Below are 18,965 nucleotides of genomic sequence, written 5' to 3' on the forward strand. Positions count from 1 at the left end.
GGGCAACAAGTCTCAATTCACAGTTGACGTGGTTTCTGCAAGGCCTAGAATGTATCACTGTTTTCGAGGTTCTTTATAAGGAAAATGGTCTAGAATTACTACTGCAAAATGAAGGTCAGGGATGTGGAAGAATGCTAGATAGTGAGTGGTCTTGAACAGGAAGCTCTATGCACAGTGACTTCATCTTGATTCTAATTATGTTCTTAGAAATCAAAATTTCCCCTGTTAACAAATAGCCCTAAATGACTTTAAGTTCTCAAGCACAGCACCTACACAGCCCATGCTGCCTTGGTTTATAGTTCCTCAGTTTTGTTTTCTAGACAAGATAAATTCTAGATTTTCTCTGAATCCAGAATCTTTTCAATACTCTGGAGCCTAAAGATAGTCTCAGGAGAATTTTGTTTTTAGATGTGATGACTCTATAACCTAAATATGACCAAATTAATAGCATATTTACTAAATTGATTCCTAAACTTACTTCCATGAGGTAAATAAATTCTAATAGGACTGAGTCCGAACTCTTAAAAAAAATTAGATTCCTGGGCATATGCCATGATTATTGACCAAGATTTAACTTAGAGTTGTGGCATTTTGGCATTTAAAGTGAAAAAAAAATACCATATTTTGCATTACAACTCTGTAAGTAGCAAATCCTCTATTCAGCAATGAAGAGGAGAAATACGGCCTCATTTTGTGATATCCAATCATGTATTTTTGCACAGTAAGATATGGAATAGTGCACATTGTCAACAAGTTTGTATGCTGTTCACAGATCACAATTCCAGGTCAAAAATTGCAAATGTTTACTGAGCTCATGAAACATAGGAATCAATAACTGAGAACAGGAATGTTTGTCACCTACTTTTGAAATGTTACTCGATCGACTTGCCGATCTCCCCGGGGTTTTGTCATTCTGAAAAATAAAATTAGAAACACTGATTAAAAGAAAAAGTGTTTATCATTGAGAAGAGAAAGCATAGCTCAGGTCAGATGTTTGAATGTTCTTAATCTTGTTTTGAAGGATTGGGGTGCAAATAGCTTATACAGAATGACTTTTCTCTTAAATTATATTTCTCTAATAAGAAGTTTACTTTGAAAAACCTTCCAGTTATCCTCTAAGCAGTCATCAAGTTTATTTATTTCCAGGAAATGACTATTGCTCCAGAAAGAAATTGTGCAATTTCTTTGAAAATAAAACGACAAGGAAAGTATAGAATTCCATTATTTCCACATTTGTGTTTGCACACAGGAAATTCTGAGCAAATTCTGGTTTTCCCTGCCAGTAATCTGACCGTGTCAGTTTCGTGGGAGACACCCTTCACTGTCTTCTTCTCAAATACATTTGATGGGTCTTTTCTGTGATGTTACATACTTTTAAAGTTTAAATCATTTGCTTTTTAAACTTTAAAATGCTCCCTGAGTCAGGTTTTAAAATTTAAACCTTAAAAAAGTGTTTTAAAAATTAATACCCTGCTCGTGTCTTAAGGGTTTAAGAGTTTCCAGTTTGGGAAGGAATATAAAAAGAAATAGGAAAAAATGATATTTTTGTGAAGTCATGTAATTTTAAAGTAGAAAAAGACTGGGAAATTGAGCTTCTCTGCTGGAGGTCATTGTTTGTAGAGATCACAGAGTTCCTGTCCACATCAGGCTGGCCTTCAGGCAATGTCTGTTTATCTGTTTGTTCTTTCTATTCTGCCAGTTACTCCTAAGTGCATCGCTGACTAGAAAAATCATGTTGTATAATATTCCAAATTTTACTGGTAGAAAGAAGTCATAGTCCATCTCTTCTGTAGAGAAGCTGCTGGGAAGGTCACTTCTGGATACTAAACATGTGTGGAAGATCCGAATGAACCTTTTCATTGAAATGGTGACTCAGTGCAAGGACCCTTCCGCCTACTTTGCTTTTCCCTTTGCTTACTCTTCTGGATTCTGTCTCCAGGGGACCTGTGGTGTGTTTTGACAGAGGTCAGTTCTGAAAAGCGAGTGGCTGTCACAACATCTGGGTGGGAAGTGGCCCGTGTTGGCTATGGGTGGCAATTGCAGAGAACTCCCAGATGCAGATGGTGGCATCTGACAGACGGACAGCTGTGCAGTCGCAGCAGCTCTGTTCTCACACAGTCGCTGCAAGAAGAGGCTTTGCAGACAATCCTGCCAAGTAGCACTCTCCCTTCCTGTGTTGCATCCATCTCCTCCATCCACCATGTCATGGCGGAACATGTTATTACAGACTGAGATGAGTCACAACAACGCAATTAGTTACACGTCACAACAGCCCCCTCCCTGGGCAGCCGGAGATGAATGGATGTGCTACTTGCTGACATTTTTCCCTGATTAACTTTCCCTGGTGATGGAGAGAGGCACTTTTCTACTGACATCTCAACTCCTCTTCTAGACTCCGGCTAACAAAATCAATCTATCACTTGTTTTCATTGAGACTCAGGGTTTTGACACATGATTGTGTAAAACAGAGGTAAATAAACCACGTGCAGTAATAGACTTTGGAAACAGACTTGCCCTAGAGTTTGTTTGGCTATGTTTCCTTTATTTGCATGATACTTGAGTATGTGGTTAAGGAATCAGAATGGAAGCTGCTGCAGAAAGAAGCAAGAAGGAAACAATGGGAAACTTCCCTTAGATCGCTTAATTTTTCAAACGACTTTGAAAGCGATTCCCTTCCCAAGTGTGAATAAGTTCAGCATCGAGGTCGAGTGAGCAGGTAATTTCCATATCCTTCACCAGCCTCCTACCAGCCAATGGATGGGCAGTATGTGTGGAATATTTTGGTATTTCCAAAGGTCTTTTATAGTGAAATCCATTGACTCTATGTTCTCCTAACTCAGGGACAAACATTGAAAGAAAGAAAGAAATGTAGACAAAGTTTGGCAGTTTTTTCTTTTCAAGGACACATTTTCTATGGGTTAATTTGGTGCATAGACAAGGAAGGTACTCAGTGTGTGAGAGTTCAGCTCTGTATTCTCTTGCTGTGCCACTGGTGATGCACAACTTTCCATTAGTGCACATGGTAAGCTAACTCTACTAGGAGTAGATTGACATTTGTGAACTTGAATTTCATTGCTACACAATAGAGGAGGTTACATCTTAGGGATTCTTCTAAGGATCAGAGGAGTTATAAAGGAAAAGGTTTCGTCAATTACAAGGTTGCAGTATTTCTATTATTATTGACAAGAACAACTTCCCACAAAATCATGGCAATTCTCACAGACTACTATATAGATAATTTTGTCATACTAGTTTTCCTATCTTGCAACTTTGCCTCTGGGGTGGGTTAGGTTCTATCACATAAAATAAAGAATGAAACAAATATTGCCATTATTTTGTCTAGCCAAGGGTATTAAGAAAGTTGGTCTGCTTTGCTTTGGAAGCAAAGTGTCTGAATCTCTTTCTCTCTTGGAAGACTTCCAAAAAGTGTCTGTCCAATTTGCTAGTAATTAATTGAGTAGCTTGTCCCATTACAATTGCAATGACATATTCTTCTTTGTAGATTAGTCAATATGGTTGTCATACCTCATTATGATCAATTTAAATACTGTACCTTAAATTAAATATAAGGTGTCTCAGAATCTAACAATCTTCCTGCTACCCAAATTATAATGACCTTGTAGGTGAATTAAAGTTGGAACCAACAAGAGTTTTGTCAGGTCTGCATAAAAAGTGTGGGATCATTAGGTAGCATTACAATGTCATTCCCAGTATACAGAGAGACTGGTAGTTCCAAGAATAATAGTTTAGTATTTTCAAGCAATGTCTTCTCTGCAGTTTCCTATCATCTGTTATTGTTAGTTTATTTATTGTGATTATTCATAGTATTTTTCTCAGATTTGATTGTAACTTACATAGTTGGATTTTTGTTATAAGCAATGAGGAATTACTGCTAAAATGGCAAGTCACTATCAAATTCGGTTTAAATGCATCTTTAATGCTATACTCTAAGGAAAAAGACATTGTTTCTCTTTAAAATGGAATGGTATATATTAAAGAATATGTAACACATGAGTCATGAATTATCTACATATGATTATGTATGTATTAAGCTATTTGATTGGAAGAACACAGTAAGGAAACTTGAAGTTTTTAGTGTAAATTAAAAGAAAAATAAAATAGTCTTGTGTGAAGAAGCCTGTTTGAGACACTCTCACTGAAATCCTTGGCATAATATGTTTCACGACCTCACCCCCTGCTTCAAAATTAATAGTATGTTAAAGAAGGACAAGATGAAATAACTTGAGGGTCATTTGAAACACTGTAAGTAGTATTGTCCTTGCTATGGTAATTAAAACTTTGAATATAAGGTGTGTGTGTGTGTGTGTGTGTGTGTGTGTGTGTGTGTGTGTGTGTGCGCGCGCGCTTGTATGGAGGTTTGAATTTAGGGGGAATTCATATTGATATTGATTTTGGAAGGATGGAAAGTTCAGGTACTAAATACTGCTGGACAACTGGCTATTCATTTGAAAGTATAAATCAGGCCTCTATACATTATTACAAAGTCTTATGTTTTCAAATAAAACCAGTCTAAAGCAACCTAAATTTCAAGATCCATTTTTAAGTTTGGCAAACTCTGTATAACTAAACGGGAACCAGATGCTATGACAGCAGCATATTTAATTATATGCTGTCTGTATGAAAAAATTAAAGTGAATAAACAAATAATTACATTAGAAAAGAATGGGGCACATAAGCTGATAAAGTTTGACTTCCTCAGTATACACAAGAGTTTTCTCTATTCACTAAAAGGTGACAGATAGTAACCAATGTTTTTTAAAGAGCAAAAGATTGAGACAGAAATTCACAAGTTGTCAATAAACATATAAAATATGGTTAAAGTCTCAAGCAATCTGGAAGATGTAAAAGCAACCAGGCATTGCTTTCTGCATATCATGTTGGGAAACTTTAGAGGAGTAATCACCTCTGTTGCTGGTATGATAGATAGGTAGAATAGTCTCAAAAGTTGCTAGTAAGCGTGCAATTTTTTTCAATATTATTTGAAAAGAAATCTGGCAATCTGTAAGGTGAACAACCTTATTTTTATAGTAAGCTCTCTCAAACATCTATGCCAGAAAAATAAGAGCAGAACATAAGGACACATGAACAAAGTGACTTTCTTCAACTCTGTTCTTATGTGGGAAAATAAAAATCCTGGCAATAAAGATGCGCTGGTTGTTGACCTGATGTCTCAGAACTGAAGCCTCGCTCCTAAATTCTGCTTGGTGACAACATCCCAGGCTCTGTAGGCAAACTCAGATCAAGCTCATCACAAAGTGAGCACCACCCAGGGAAGGAGCTGTCAACATGGCCGCCTCCCTCACAAGACAAAGCTGAGGGCACTCAGTCCCATTGAGGACATCATTGCAGACAGGAAGACCTCAGGGGCAGCCTGGGACAAAAACTTCACTTGAGTCCAGCCAGGCTGTGAGTCTGCACAAGGTAAGGAAGAGGAAGACATAGGGTGGGAGAGGGTGTGTAGAAAGCGAGTGAGGTTGAGGAGTGAAGAGTCTGCAATCCAAAGTAGATTGAACTAGGCTTTTAACCCCCTCCTCTACTGGCACACCAGCCAAGGGCTGTCACTGCCATTACAGTGAGTGGAACACTGCCACCTGCTGGACATCTGATGCAAGGCCATCAACAGATCGCCCAACAGTGAGCAGAGAACTTTTTTTTTTTTTTCCTTAAAAAACAAAAACAAAAACCCAACTTATACTTTCAAAAATATTATCTCTTTCTATAACTAATTTTTGTGTATTCAATTTGGGTATTCTTGTTCTCTCTCTCTTTGAAGTTCCTTTCTCCCCTTTCTTTAAAGTCCCTGTCCCTGCGTCACTCCGCCTTTCAATATTTCACCTCAAAACACATCTTCTCCTTCCCTCTCCAGTCACCTCTACCTCGGTGCTTTCTTTCTCTCTACAAATTGAATAATACTCCCGTTTATCTATTCTTCTACCGATACTCCCCAATCAGCAATCCTTTGTTATCTATATGGTTAGTAGGTAACAGCATTGCCAATTCATTTTTTGTTGACTCATTGGTTTATGAATCTATTTATCCCTCTTTTATTCTTTTTTGCCTTTCTTCCTCAACACATGACTAAGTAGTCCTTATCTAACAGACCCCACTTTCTCATTAGCCTCTTCTGCTAACCTCAGCCACTGCTTTCTTGTAACAAATACACCCTTTAGTTATCACCAACTGTATCCCCCTTGTCTCTCTTTGATTACCACCCTTACTTTCTAAGTTCCTACCTTCTCACTTGCTCCTGTGTTCTTCCCAGCATACTAGAGCTATGGTAGTGACTGACATTACCTGGAGACAAGGGTAATCTCAGGGTAGGTCAACGTCTTCAGTGATTTTTCTCTACAGCATTTTCTAGCATTTCTGCTAGAAAGGACGAGGGGTCAGGACTCAGTACTTTGAACAAAATGGCCTAATAATTTACTGAGCTAAATCATCCTCCAAGAATAACAACAATAACAAAAATTCATCACAACCTCATCACAACCCAGCTATACTAAAATACTGACAAATACCCAAATCAAGGTTAAAGAGTAAGTCTTCCAACCCAAACATGTACTTACTTGTATAACCTTCAACATAGAAATATTATTGCGCTAAAAAGGAAATATATCTCTTCAAAAGGCAAATACTGAAAAGATCAATGATATTAGAGAGGGGATGTTATAAACGTTTGATTGAAGTCAAGATACAAATAAACAGATGACTGAGCTGAAAAAAATGCCAACAAGATGCATCATATTTACAAACTGCTTTGTTAAATGGCAACCCTTTGTATGACTTCTTAAACATAAAAAAAAGAAACAAAGAAAAAGTTAATACTCCAAATCAAAAGCTCAGCTGAAAGTCCTACTAATAGAATAAAACAAATTGAAAATAGAATATCAGGGATAATCTGATAAGTATAATAAGATAATCCAAAAGAACTCTATCAATCAGAGAAAGTCAAAGAGAAAATGCGGTCAATGTAAGTGAAACACATCATCAAAAGACCAAATCAGTCAGGCACCAGTGGCTCACCCCTGTAATCCCAGCTACTCAGGAGGCTGAAGTGTGAGGATTTGGGTTCAAAGCCGGTGGGGCAGAAAAACCCCCATGAGACTCTTATCTCCAATTAATCACTCAAAAGCCAGGAGTGGCATTGTGACTCAAGTGGTAAAGCTTTAGCCCTGAGCACAAAGAGGCTCAGGGACAGTGCCCAGGCCCAGAGTACAAGCCCCATAGTCGACAAAAACAAACCAACCAATGACAACAACAACCTAGAAATAATGGGAATAGATAGAAGACTGCTATAAACTAAAGACATATATACAGCAAATATATGGTAAAATAAAAGCAGAAAAATTCGTAAATCTTGAGGAAGAGAAGGTTACCAAGGTTGAGAAGGCGTATGAAACACTCAACAGGCAAGAGCACAGAAGAGATATCTCTAGACATGCTATAGTTAAAACCTAAAATAGAGCCAAGAAAGAATGTCAAAAACTGAAAAATAGAAGCAATAACCCCATTATCGTAACAGCAGATTTCTCAACACAGACACTGAATGCAAGGTGCACATGGAAATATATAAGCTGCACATTGAAAGACAATTGTCAACCTATTGAAATATCCCTAGCAAAACTTTCCTTCACATAGCTCGCAAGATAAACAGAAAGCCCACAGACTGGGAGAAGATCTTTACCAGCCATTCAACAGACAAAGGCCTCATCTCTAAAATATATGCAGAACTAAAAATATTACCTTCTTCCAAAAAAAAACCGCAAAGAACCAATAGCCCCCTCATCAAGTGGGCTAAAGACTTACAAAGAGACTTCTCTGATGAGGAAATGCGAATGGCCAAGAGACATATGAAAAAGTGCTCTACATCACTGGCCATAAAAGAAATGCAAATCAAAACAACAGTGAGATTCCATCTCACCCCAGTAAGAATGTCATATATCAAGAAAACTAACAATAACAATTGTTGGAGGGGATGTGGCCAAAAGGGAACCCTACTTCATTGTTGGTGGGAATGTAAACTGGTTCAGCCACTCTGGCAAGCAGTATGGAGATTCCTCAGAAGGCTAAATATAGAACTCTCCTATGACCCAGCAGCCCTACTTTTGGGTATCTATCCAAAAGACCACAAACAAAATAACAGTAATGCCACCAGCACAACAATGTTCATCGCAGCACAATTTGTCATAGCTAGAATCTGGAACCAACCCAGATGCCCCTCAGTAGACGAATGGATCAGGAAAATGTGGTACATATACAAAATGGAATGTTATGCCTCTATCAGAAAGAATGACATTGTCCCATTTGTAAGGAAATGGAAGGACTTGGAAAAAAATTATACTAATGAAGTGAGCCAGACCCAAAGAAACATGGACTCTATGGTCTCCCTCATTGGGAATAATTAGTACAGGTTTAGGCAAGTCATAGCAGAGCATCAAAAGGCCCAATAGCTATACCCTTATGATCACATAAGATGATGCTAAGTGAAATGAACTCCATGTTATGGAAACAATTGTTATATCACAGTTGTAACTACTTTCAATGTCCTATGTGTATCTGTAGCTTCTATTATTGATGATGTTCTTGTATCACCTTCCTGTGGTTGTACCTACACTGTCTCTGTAATCTTATCTGAGTATATTGGAAACCGTGTATACTGGTATTGGAAGTAGGAAATTGAAAGGGAATACCAAATTTGAGAGACACAGGGTAAAAAAAAGACAAACAACTACAAAAGCAATACTTGCAAAACTGTTTGGTGTAAGTGAACTGAACACCTCCGGGGGGAGGAGGGAAAAGGGGAGGTGGGAGGGGGGGTATGAGGGACAAGGTAACAAACAGTACAAGAAATGTATCCAATGCCTAACATATAAAACTGAAACCTCTCTGTACATCAGTTTGATAATAAAAATTTGAAAAAAAAAACTTTCCTTCATAACTGAAAGACAAACAAAAACTCACCTTGATAAACAAATGCTAAAGGAATTTATGACTACTAAATCAACACTAAAGAGGATGCCTAGAAATCCTACACACAGAAGAAGAATACAAACATAAAAAGAGGAAAATATAGGCAGGAATAAACTTCATCTGATAAGCAGACTAAGAATGAAGGAATAGCAAAGAAGCAAGCATTTATAAACAACAAAATAACAGAAAATATGACATCAATATTGAATATTTGAGTTGGATTAAAAAGCAAAACACAACCATTGGTTGTCTACAAGAAATGAATCCTACTTGCAGCAACAAACATTGGCTTAAGGTAAAAGGTTAGAAAAAATCCAAAGCAAGTGGGCGCTGAAGACAGGCAGAAGTAACTATTCTCATATCTGATAAAGTAAGTACACTTCAAGTCACAATTAGAAGAAGGTCATTTTATATCAACAAAGGGAACAATCCATCAAGAGGAAATAAAAGTCTTGTTATACTCAATTTCATTAAACAAATACTTTCGGACACCAAAGTAATGATTGACTTCAGCACAATAGTAGTTGGAGACTGAAGTTGTCCACACTAACCAATAGATAGATCATTCAAGAAACAAACAAAAACCAACAAAGAAATGTAAGAACTTGAGAATATCTTAGATGTAATTCATTCCATTCATCAGCTTCATATTCTTATAAGTAGCTCATAGAAGTTTCTTCATTTACATATTGCACATTGCCTTCATGGTCACTGAGAATCTATTTTGTTTAGTACACTAACTCCATTCCTTGGAACAGTATCCAATATATGAATGATGTTTAATTGCTGCAAACAAATGATCTACAAAGCATTAAATACTTATTATTCTACACTATTGTATTGGAATAGTTTCTGTCACTTCTTTAAGATTTTTTCTTCTATTTTTTAAGGATATAGATTAGGTTTCGAATGCTTGAAAAATTAAAAAACATTACTTCCCACACTACCAAAGCATCATGATGAAATGGATAGCAGTGCTCAAAGCATATAAAACACTGCATGATACCTGAGGATGATTAGATTAAAAATATTTATTTTTATAAATAAGAACTATAAAAATAAATCATCAGTTGATGACACTAAACTCTATCATATATAATAGATATAATATTTCCCATAGTACTCACCAAATATGTTTTTTCCTATTATAATCAATGCATTGCTATTTTTAACCCTTATGAGCCAGTAATTATTTTTCAATGAAAATAAAACCTTGTATGAACTATAATTCACTTGGTTCATACTTTTTAAACACTACATCCTGTTTTCGTTTTCTCCTTTAGTACACATAAGTGAAAAGCTTAATAAATTTGTGATGGGCCTAACATGTTCACTGGCATCTGACATCTGAGTGTAATCAATGAGAGACAGACGTCTTCGCTTCTTTCAGCTACTTTCTTGGTGAGGCACAAAGGAAGAGCCACCTGCCTTCATGGAGAACAAAATGTTTGCACCTGTAGATTCCTGGTGCCTCGAGTTCTTTACTTAGATGACCCCATGGCTGTTTTTATTCTTTTAAGGGATTTCTCAGCACTGACTGCTTTCTTTAATTGTCCTATAAAGGAGTGTAGACCTCCTGGTTGTGATGATGTTGGCTGTGTTAAAGAAGACATGATTAGGCTTGTAAGCTTAGTGGAAACCAGTAGATTGGAGAGGGCTGCATGGAACTGATTCTAAGAAACACTTCCAACTTTGACTCTTTGTTAGTACAGAAAGGATGAGAGGAAAACACAGGTCATCAGACTGATTGGTATAATCAAATGAAAAAAATACTGAGGATATTTTTTATTTGATTTCAAGTCCCTGAAGCAAGTGTAAAGATTCTCAGTTAATAGAAGAAACTTCCCACAGAAAACGAAAATCCATCTCTGAGACTACTTATATTACTTGGGAAAAAATAAAGCTGGGTACTTTTGGGCTTGTAATTCTGTTTCACTTATGACTCAAATGAGACAATACATTTAGCATCAGGGAGCTTTTGCATAATGTTGTATGAATGTCCCATCAACTATTATTGTGTGTTAGGTGATAAGGCACATGAGAGTTCACATTTGGATATAAAAAAATCATCTTCAAATTGAGTAGTGTATTGTTAGCCACCTGGGAAAGACACCAAGGCATACCTTGAATAGTTTTCTTACCTAAGAAGGGGCTACATTTCTTATTCAAAATGATTGTTACTTTTGGAGAGGTTAGTGATGGGTTTGGACACATGGCTTACGTTTGCTAGACAAGTGCTCTACCTCTTGAACCACACCTTCAAACACAATGTTCTCTCAAACATCAGTTCTCACAGATGCAAACCAGAACAGTGTTTCAGTCTCCGTCCAGATTCAACATGAGTAAAACTATCCCACTGACACAAAAAACAAAAGTCATAGTTAAAGGATGGCTAGAAAGCCAGACACCGGTGGCTCACACCTAGCTACTCAGGAGGCTGAGATTTCAGGATGGAGGTTCAAAGCCACCCTGGGCAGGAAAGTCCATGAGACTCTTATCTCCAATTAAACACCAGAAAACCAGAGGTGACACTGTGGCTCGAGTAGTAGAGCGCTAGCCTTGAGCTGAAGAGCTCAGTGACAGCACCTAGGCCCAGAGTCCAAGCCTATGACTGACAAATAAAAAACAAACCCCAAAACATAGAATGGCTACAAAAACACTCATTAAACTTTAAAACCTAAATCACATTATACATTATGAATTATTTCAAATTTCATAAATTTCCCAGGTTCTCAGGTCAAATAAGCAACGTCTATCTGATTTCTAACTGAAATGACAATTGCTTTTCATACAACAGGGGATGAAGAAAGTAAGGAGCAATTCCTGAAATGGTTGAAATTTCCTTTTTGTGAAATTCTTTTTAGCCTGGAAAATCCTTACTCAATGGAAAAAAGACAGTACTGGGGTATATCAATAAAATACACTTAATGTAATACTTCATAGTACATAATTTCCTAACAATTTATTTTTCATTTCTTTTCCTTCCTTCTTTGTTTTCAGTGCTGGGGATTGGATCCGGTACGTTGCAGTTCTAGGTAGAGTATTTCTCATTGAACCATATCTCCTATCCAGTTTCTTTAATCTAAAAAAAAAGCATTTATTTGTGTGTTATGGTTTGAATATGAAGTGTATCCCATAGTTTCATGTATCCAATACTTGGTCTCAGATATTGCCATTCGTGGAGAGGTTCTAGAAGCAGGAAGTGGGTGGTAGTTGGAGGAATTACCTCCATGAAGGTTGGATTTCATAGGTAATCTCGGATCCTTGGTCCTTTCCTTTTTTTCCTGTCCATCATGAAGTAAAGCACGTCCTCTGCAATACACTCCCATTGTCATGGTTTTCTGTTCAAGTATATGGGCCAAGTGACTATGGATGGAAACCTCCGAAAGGAGTTGCTGAATGAATCTCCCTGCACCTTAGGTTGTTTCTGTCAAGTACTGTTGGTGATGTTTGAGTCTGACAAGTTTTCTCAGTAATGAGAAATGTAACTCACGTGGAAAAGGGTGCCAGGAATGGGATAGTTACAACCACTGCCGGACTATGTGTTTAGAAGTTTTGGGAAATAGTTTGTGGGAGGAATTTGTAAAAAAAAAAAAAAAAAAAGGAGAAGTAGGCTAGAGATTCCCTAGAATAATATAAGCAGATCTTAATGTGCAATTCAGAATATGAAAATGCATACTGGACTGAGGACAAGTGATGTTCAAGGTCATGGAGTTTCAGATAGAAATCAGGACTTTTCTGAGAACTGAACTAGAAGCCATTCCTGTTACTTGTCCATAGCTCTGAGAGACTTCATGTACCTTCAGTACACTGAATGGTGAAAAAAATATATTTGATTCACTTCCTATGTGATCCATCCCAGAAACAACTACTAGAGGCCCTACTAAATCAGACTTTAATGTCTTAAAATACAAAGTTAGTGGATAAGGTTTTCATAGGCAAGTTCAATGTCATCATTGGACAAATTATTATTCACAAATTAAGGAGGCTGATTATTACTTACGAGAAAACTCAGTGTACTGAAAAGGACATCGTACAGTTGACATTTACCTCAGAGAGAATGGTAAGATCACTTGTGTGGTAAGGGTGGCAGAGCAGAAACTTCAAAGTATACCAGGTTCATAATCAAAGAACAATAAACGGAAATGTCATGAACTCAAAAAAATCTCCTTTCAAAAGTTTTCAAGAACACTATTCAGTATTTAAAAACTAAAATAGTATAAGAGATAATCATGTAAAATTCGCTATTGTGACATTCAGAAAAATTCTCAGGAGGAAATAACTTTCTCTTAGAAAAAGTTTTCAGTTATATTTAATCACTTCAAGTTCTTCTATGTTAAGATTAAGGTACGGGGCTGGGAATATGGCCTCATGGCAAGATTGCTTGCCTCATATACATGAAGCCCTGGGTTCGATTCCCAGCACCACATATATAGAAAACTGCCAGAAGTGGCGCTGTGGCTGAAGTGGCAGAGTGCTAGCCTTGAACAAAAAGAAGCCAGGGACAGTGCTCAGGCCCTGAGTCCAAGGCCCAGAACTGGCAAAAACAAAAACAAGATTAAGGTACGTTCTCTTTAAAGCATGGCAACAGCTTAGTACTTTAGAACTTCGCAAAACATAATCACATGGTAAAAGTCCACTTTTCTCTTTAGTTGCCTTTCAGTGCAGTCTAATTGTCCCTGACAAGATATTCCATCCTTACGGCCCCAAACCTGAATAATGGATAGAAAAGTAGTTGTGACTGACTCACCTTTTCTCGCCACAACCTCTTTTTGAAATTTACTTATTCATGCGTACATCATCTGACCATTATAGGCAGACTTCATCATTGAGCGACACTTGGTTAAGAGTCATTTAAGATGAGAGACATGGTGATGTTTATATACTAGCTGAAGGAGCAGAAGCGATTTGAGTTCTTGACAAAGTTCCTGCTTCCATGTCCCTCCCCATTGTCCCGTTCCCACTAATTCACTGGGATGCTGCCTAAACCTTCTGGGAACAGTGCTCATGCTTTGCTTGCCAGTCTACTATTCGGCTTCATTAATGATCCTGAATCACATCATTCATTTCAAATAATAATTGTTTTTCAAAAACAATAGTTGTTTAAAAGAGAACAAGGGGGGATTTTAACCTTTCTGTTAAAACCAACCTGCTACAGCTTCACTGATGCAGCCAGAAGACATGAGATTCATGGGTAGGAGACAAAAACAGGTAATGACTTACAGAAGTGTCAGCTACTGTATGCCATGATACTGGTTCTTTATGGCCCAAACTGCAGTTGGAAATTAGGTTCTACATATGGAGGGGGGAAAAAACAACAACCTGGAGTTTTAGGGAACTCAAATCAAGTATCATGGCCAGTAAATATGCCTACCCTTTGCTGTAGAGTGAGAGACATTTTGCCTCTTTTCTAAGACTTTTTTCTTGCCCTATAACTATATCCTTTAAAGGATAATGAAGACTACAGAGTGTCTGTATTAGTAAAATGTGCAGATATATAAGAAATCCACTGAAGATTGTATTCCCCCATGGTTCCAGTTTACATTTTCCGTCTCACTGTTGGCAGATTGTGGAATAAAGAACAGGTCAATAGTGAGAGAGGAAGTCAAAAAGCAGCTAGTTCCCAAAAGTTTTACTCAGGAATGACCAGAGAACACCCAGTACAACCAGAGAAAAGAGTCACAGAGACATGTCTGTGTTGCTGACTGAGAGAAGAGCCCTAGACATTTCTGTGGGATACCTATTGGTGTGGACCTTCTTTCCTAGGGGTGAGGAGGCTGCATGTTTTCCTGTGAGCAACATTTTCTATCTTCTGCCTCTTGTCTATGTGTGTAGGGCTCTCTTTTCTACTTCATTCCCACAGAGCAATGTATGATATAAAGCAGACTACACTATTGTATAAAATGAGGAGATCAAATTTTGAACACTGCTCCGCTACCCATAATATTCCTTGACTTTCATATTTTCATGGCTCCATTGCTTAGGATTGTTTGGTGTGTGGGGGGTGTGCACACGAATTTGTGTGTGTATGTATGTGTGTTTGTGTGTGTATATATGTATAAATAGTATGATAGAGAAAGAAATCTAACTAACACCTATCTATCAGTCACCAAGTCTATCTATCTGAGAATGGACATTTGCTTTTGTATTGAGACATTGCCTCAATGTTGCTTCTCATTTGTCCTCTAAGGGAAACCTCAAATTCTCACTGAGGCATTGTTAACACAGAGTGCTATACAGAAAACATCCATTCAAAAGTTTTCAAAGCATATAAACATGTTTGGTAACATCTATTTTGCTTAACCTGCACAAAGCCCCTCAGGTGATGGCATCCCTCTTGCCTCTAGCAAATGGGGATGATTTGTCCTGGGGAAAGAGACATGGAAACAAATTCTATATCTGTCATTTTCTTGCAGTGTGACCTTAAACAAATTTACATCATGTTTTTAAAATCCTAGTTTCCCATTAATAAAATGGGAATCATTATCTATATCATAAAGGTTTCCTGAGGATTACAAAATGTTTGATGTAAGATGTCTGAGTATATATTTGCAGTAAATCAATGTATATTCTTCCAAACTTGCCTTCCCTTAGGGAATTAGGAAATGTAACATCCAAGAGTTCAGTAACTTTCTCGAGATCATAAAGTTGGGAATATGTCATTTTCCCTGTAGTCTCAGATATTTGCTGATAGAATTCTTTCACAAGAGATCCGGCTTGAATAGTGGGGAAAATAGTATGATTTTGTGAGCATTTCCTCTTCTTTAGGTTTTCTTGATCTCTCCAACAAGGCTGCAGGGCACATCAGTCATTCTGGACTGATAGAATTTTATCTTTATTTTCATATTAATATTGCAAAAATTTTGAAATTATGATGAAATACATCTGCAACATAAAATTTATTATTTCAACTATTTTAACTATCAATTATTTTAAGCATTGCATTCATATTCAGTACTGAACTGGTGCTGTATTTTTGTCACCTCTATTTATTTCTTTAACCTCACTTTTTGACTCTCTGTCTGTCTCTGTTCAGGACTTGTGATATCATGAGGCTTAATTTGTGCATTTAAAATTATTATTTAAAAAATATAGACACACTGAGAACATGTCTGCAAATCTTTTCTTTTAGGAGAGCATGACCCAAAATTGTGGCTTATGGGAAACTCTTTGTCTGATAATCTACAAAATTTACCAATTCAGCTGTTTCCCCTGATTATTCTGTTTCTCATCACACCTCTTCCCCAGGCTTGCTATGAACATTGATGAACATCAAGCATGACAGTCAACTGACCAGTACTAAACGTGATGAACATTCCACAGCAGATAGATTAGGGCCTGCCACCTCTTATAGAAAAGGCTGTCATAGAGAGGACACTTGCAGGTGCAACTCTACAGCACCAGTTCTGGCTCCCCGCAGAAATGATCGCAGTTGCTTCCCATGGGAACAGGAAAAAGAAAGCAATGAATCATAGGAAAGAAAATCTACACTGTCAGCCCACCTACTTGCCCACAAGTACACAACTTACTACTACACGGTTCGTTTACATGATACTCTTGCTCTATTCTGAAATAATTCTGGTTAAAATTTAATATATGCACATTAAAAGGGTTAAACTACTTATTGCAATGGCTGGGGGCAGGAAGAGGGTTTGGAATTATTGTCTTGCTTTGTGGTCCTGCCTCAACTTATCTTCTTTCTTTCCAGAAACTTCTTCTAAAGGAAGTACTTGAAGAGGCCATAGAAATCATGGGATGGTCAGAGCCTAAAATATTCTGTGGCATAAGGACGAGAAATGGGCAATTCTTCAACTTCACTGAAACACTAAAAACATAAATTCTCATCACTGCCATGTCCTGTCAAAGATTCTAAGTTTGTAGATATAAGACAGTATCCAGATATCTGTATTTTAAAAGATATCTTCCAGGTAATTCTGTCAAGGGACAGCTTGGACTGGTTTTGATGTAAACTATATAGAGATGGGACCAAAGTATTTTCAAGCTGACATCATGATTTTGTATTGGTTGGAATTAGAATTCTCAAATGGTTGGGACGATAAAACTGAGATATGAAGACTCCAAATGCTTCCAGAGTTTGAATATGGAATATGAGATTTTAAATCAAGAGTTAATATAGAACAGTACATAATCACTATGGCTAAACAATTTAGTAAGTATAGACATACTATAAATGAACATTTTTTTTGCTTAGTAATTGTATTAATTACTTTGTGTACACAAACAACTCAAGGTGAGGAGAGACTTGTTTTGGCACATAGTTTTGGAGGTACATGTGACAGAGCAGAGCAGTTCCTACTTTGTTAACCAGAGGGAGCAGAGGGAGGAGACCACAGACCAGCTATAACCTTCCAAACAAGCCATCTAGAACCTACTTCCTCCAGCTAGGCCCTACCTCAGAAAGTCTCTATGACTTCCCCAAATAACACCACCAGCTGGCCAGTTAGTGTCTAGCACAGGAGTCTGTAGGAGACATTTCATAGTTAAACCATCACAATACTATCAATTAAAGATGTCTCTGGCTCAGAATGAATCCTCAAATAATTTTGATCTCCATAGAGATAATTGCTAGGCTCTCGCATCCCACTATTTTAAGATGAACACCTTAGATATTCATTTATTGGTTGCTTTCCAGATGAAAGAAAGACACATATGTGAGCCAGGGCTGGGGTGAGAGAAACAGAAGACTTCGCCCTCTATTGTGCTGGAGGAGAAATGCATAAGCCTTGTTCTGAGTGAGGATGGGTCAGGTCATTTGCACCCATCTCCATCAGGCCCCTGGGGCAAGTGGTGATACGGCTAAGCATTGTGGGATACTATTGCATACTATTAAATGTTATGAGAATTCTGAGTTTCATGTTAAGATTTCTTTGTTTATTGCCAATACCCTTTCATTGTTTCTGTGAATGAGGAAAATCATAAATTGTGTGCCCTCTCATAGGCCCTTCTCTTATTTTTAGCAGCTAAGCAGCTGTTCTGCTAATAACTGACTGGACTACCCTTAGTGGTAGCCCCGACATTTTAGATGCTTTACTGTCATTCAAGAACACTCACAAAGTTTCGGAGAACAATTACAACCACAGATGGAGACATGCTTCAGTTACGACCACCCTAAGTAGCCTGTACCACCTTGGAAAGCAGCATTCTAAGTCAGGCAAGCTTTGGTGAGCTCTGCCTGACTCTGATTACCTTGTAGCCATCTTCAACTTAGGACAGTGGGGAAATCCTTCTAGTGACCAATAGAAGATGATCATTGTACAAACACAACTCATCATTTGCATGGAGGACTGTGCTATCTATGATCACTATAAGGCAATCCTTCATTTGTATGAAGGATTGCCAAGACTGGTACATACATTATTGCTACACTGTCTACCCAGTTAAATAAGCAGAGTGCTCTGCTGACTGTGCTAAGTACTGAGAAAATTAGGACACAATTCTCCAGTGCTGTGCTCTCTCTGTTTCTCTCAGTCTCTGTCTCTTTGTGTCTGGTCTGTCTTTCTGTCTGTCTCTGTCTGTCTCTGTCTCTCTGTCTCTGTCTGTCTCTGTCTCTGTCTGTCTGTCTGTCTGTCTCTCGCTCTCTCCTCCTTACCCCCATAGCCCAGCCCTACTTTGGCAATAATGGAGTTTGAACTTTGGGCCTTGTGCTTGCTAGGCAGATGCTCTGTTACTGGACCCTCATGCTCACCTTATTTCCCTTATTTCGCTTTCTTTCATTATTTTTCAACAGGGCCTTGCTTTATTTTAAAAGGCTGGCATGGACTGTGGTCCTCCTGTTTAGGCTTCTTGAAGAGCCAGAATGACAGGTACTATTGCATTCTACATTTTACTGGTTGAAATAAGGTTTAATGAAAAAAATTCTGCCTGGTCAGGCCTTAATCCACCATGGCATGAGCCGCTACATCAGATAATCTCCCATTGGATGGGCCAGTGTTTTGATGGTATTTAGACTCGAA

General features: G+C 37.8%; 1 protein-coding gene across 1 annotated transcript in view; it reads right to left on the reverse strand.

Annotated features, from left to right (window-relative positions):
* Positions 1-18,965, reverse strand: part of Marchf1 (membrane associated ring-CH-type finger 1) — a 278,150-nt gene that overhangs the window by 98,335 nt on the left and 160,850 nt on the right. The window contains exon 3 of the mRNA XM_048330625.1: positions 863-913. Coding sequence (XP_048186582.1) covers positions 863-913 — 51 coding nt within the window. The remainder of the gene's footprint in view (positions 1-862; positions 914-18,965) is intronic.

This window comes from Perognathus longimembris, chromosome 21, assembly GCF_023159225.1.
Source record: "Perognathus longimembris pacificus isolate PPM17 chromosome 21, ASM2315922v1, whole genome shotgun sequence".
NCBI lineage: Eukaryota > Metazoa > Chordata > Mammalia > Rodentia > Heteromyidae > Perognathus > Perognathus longimembris.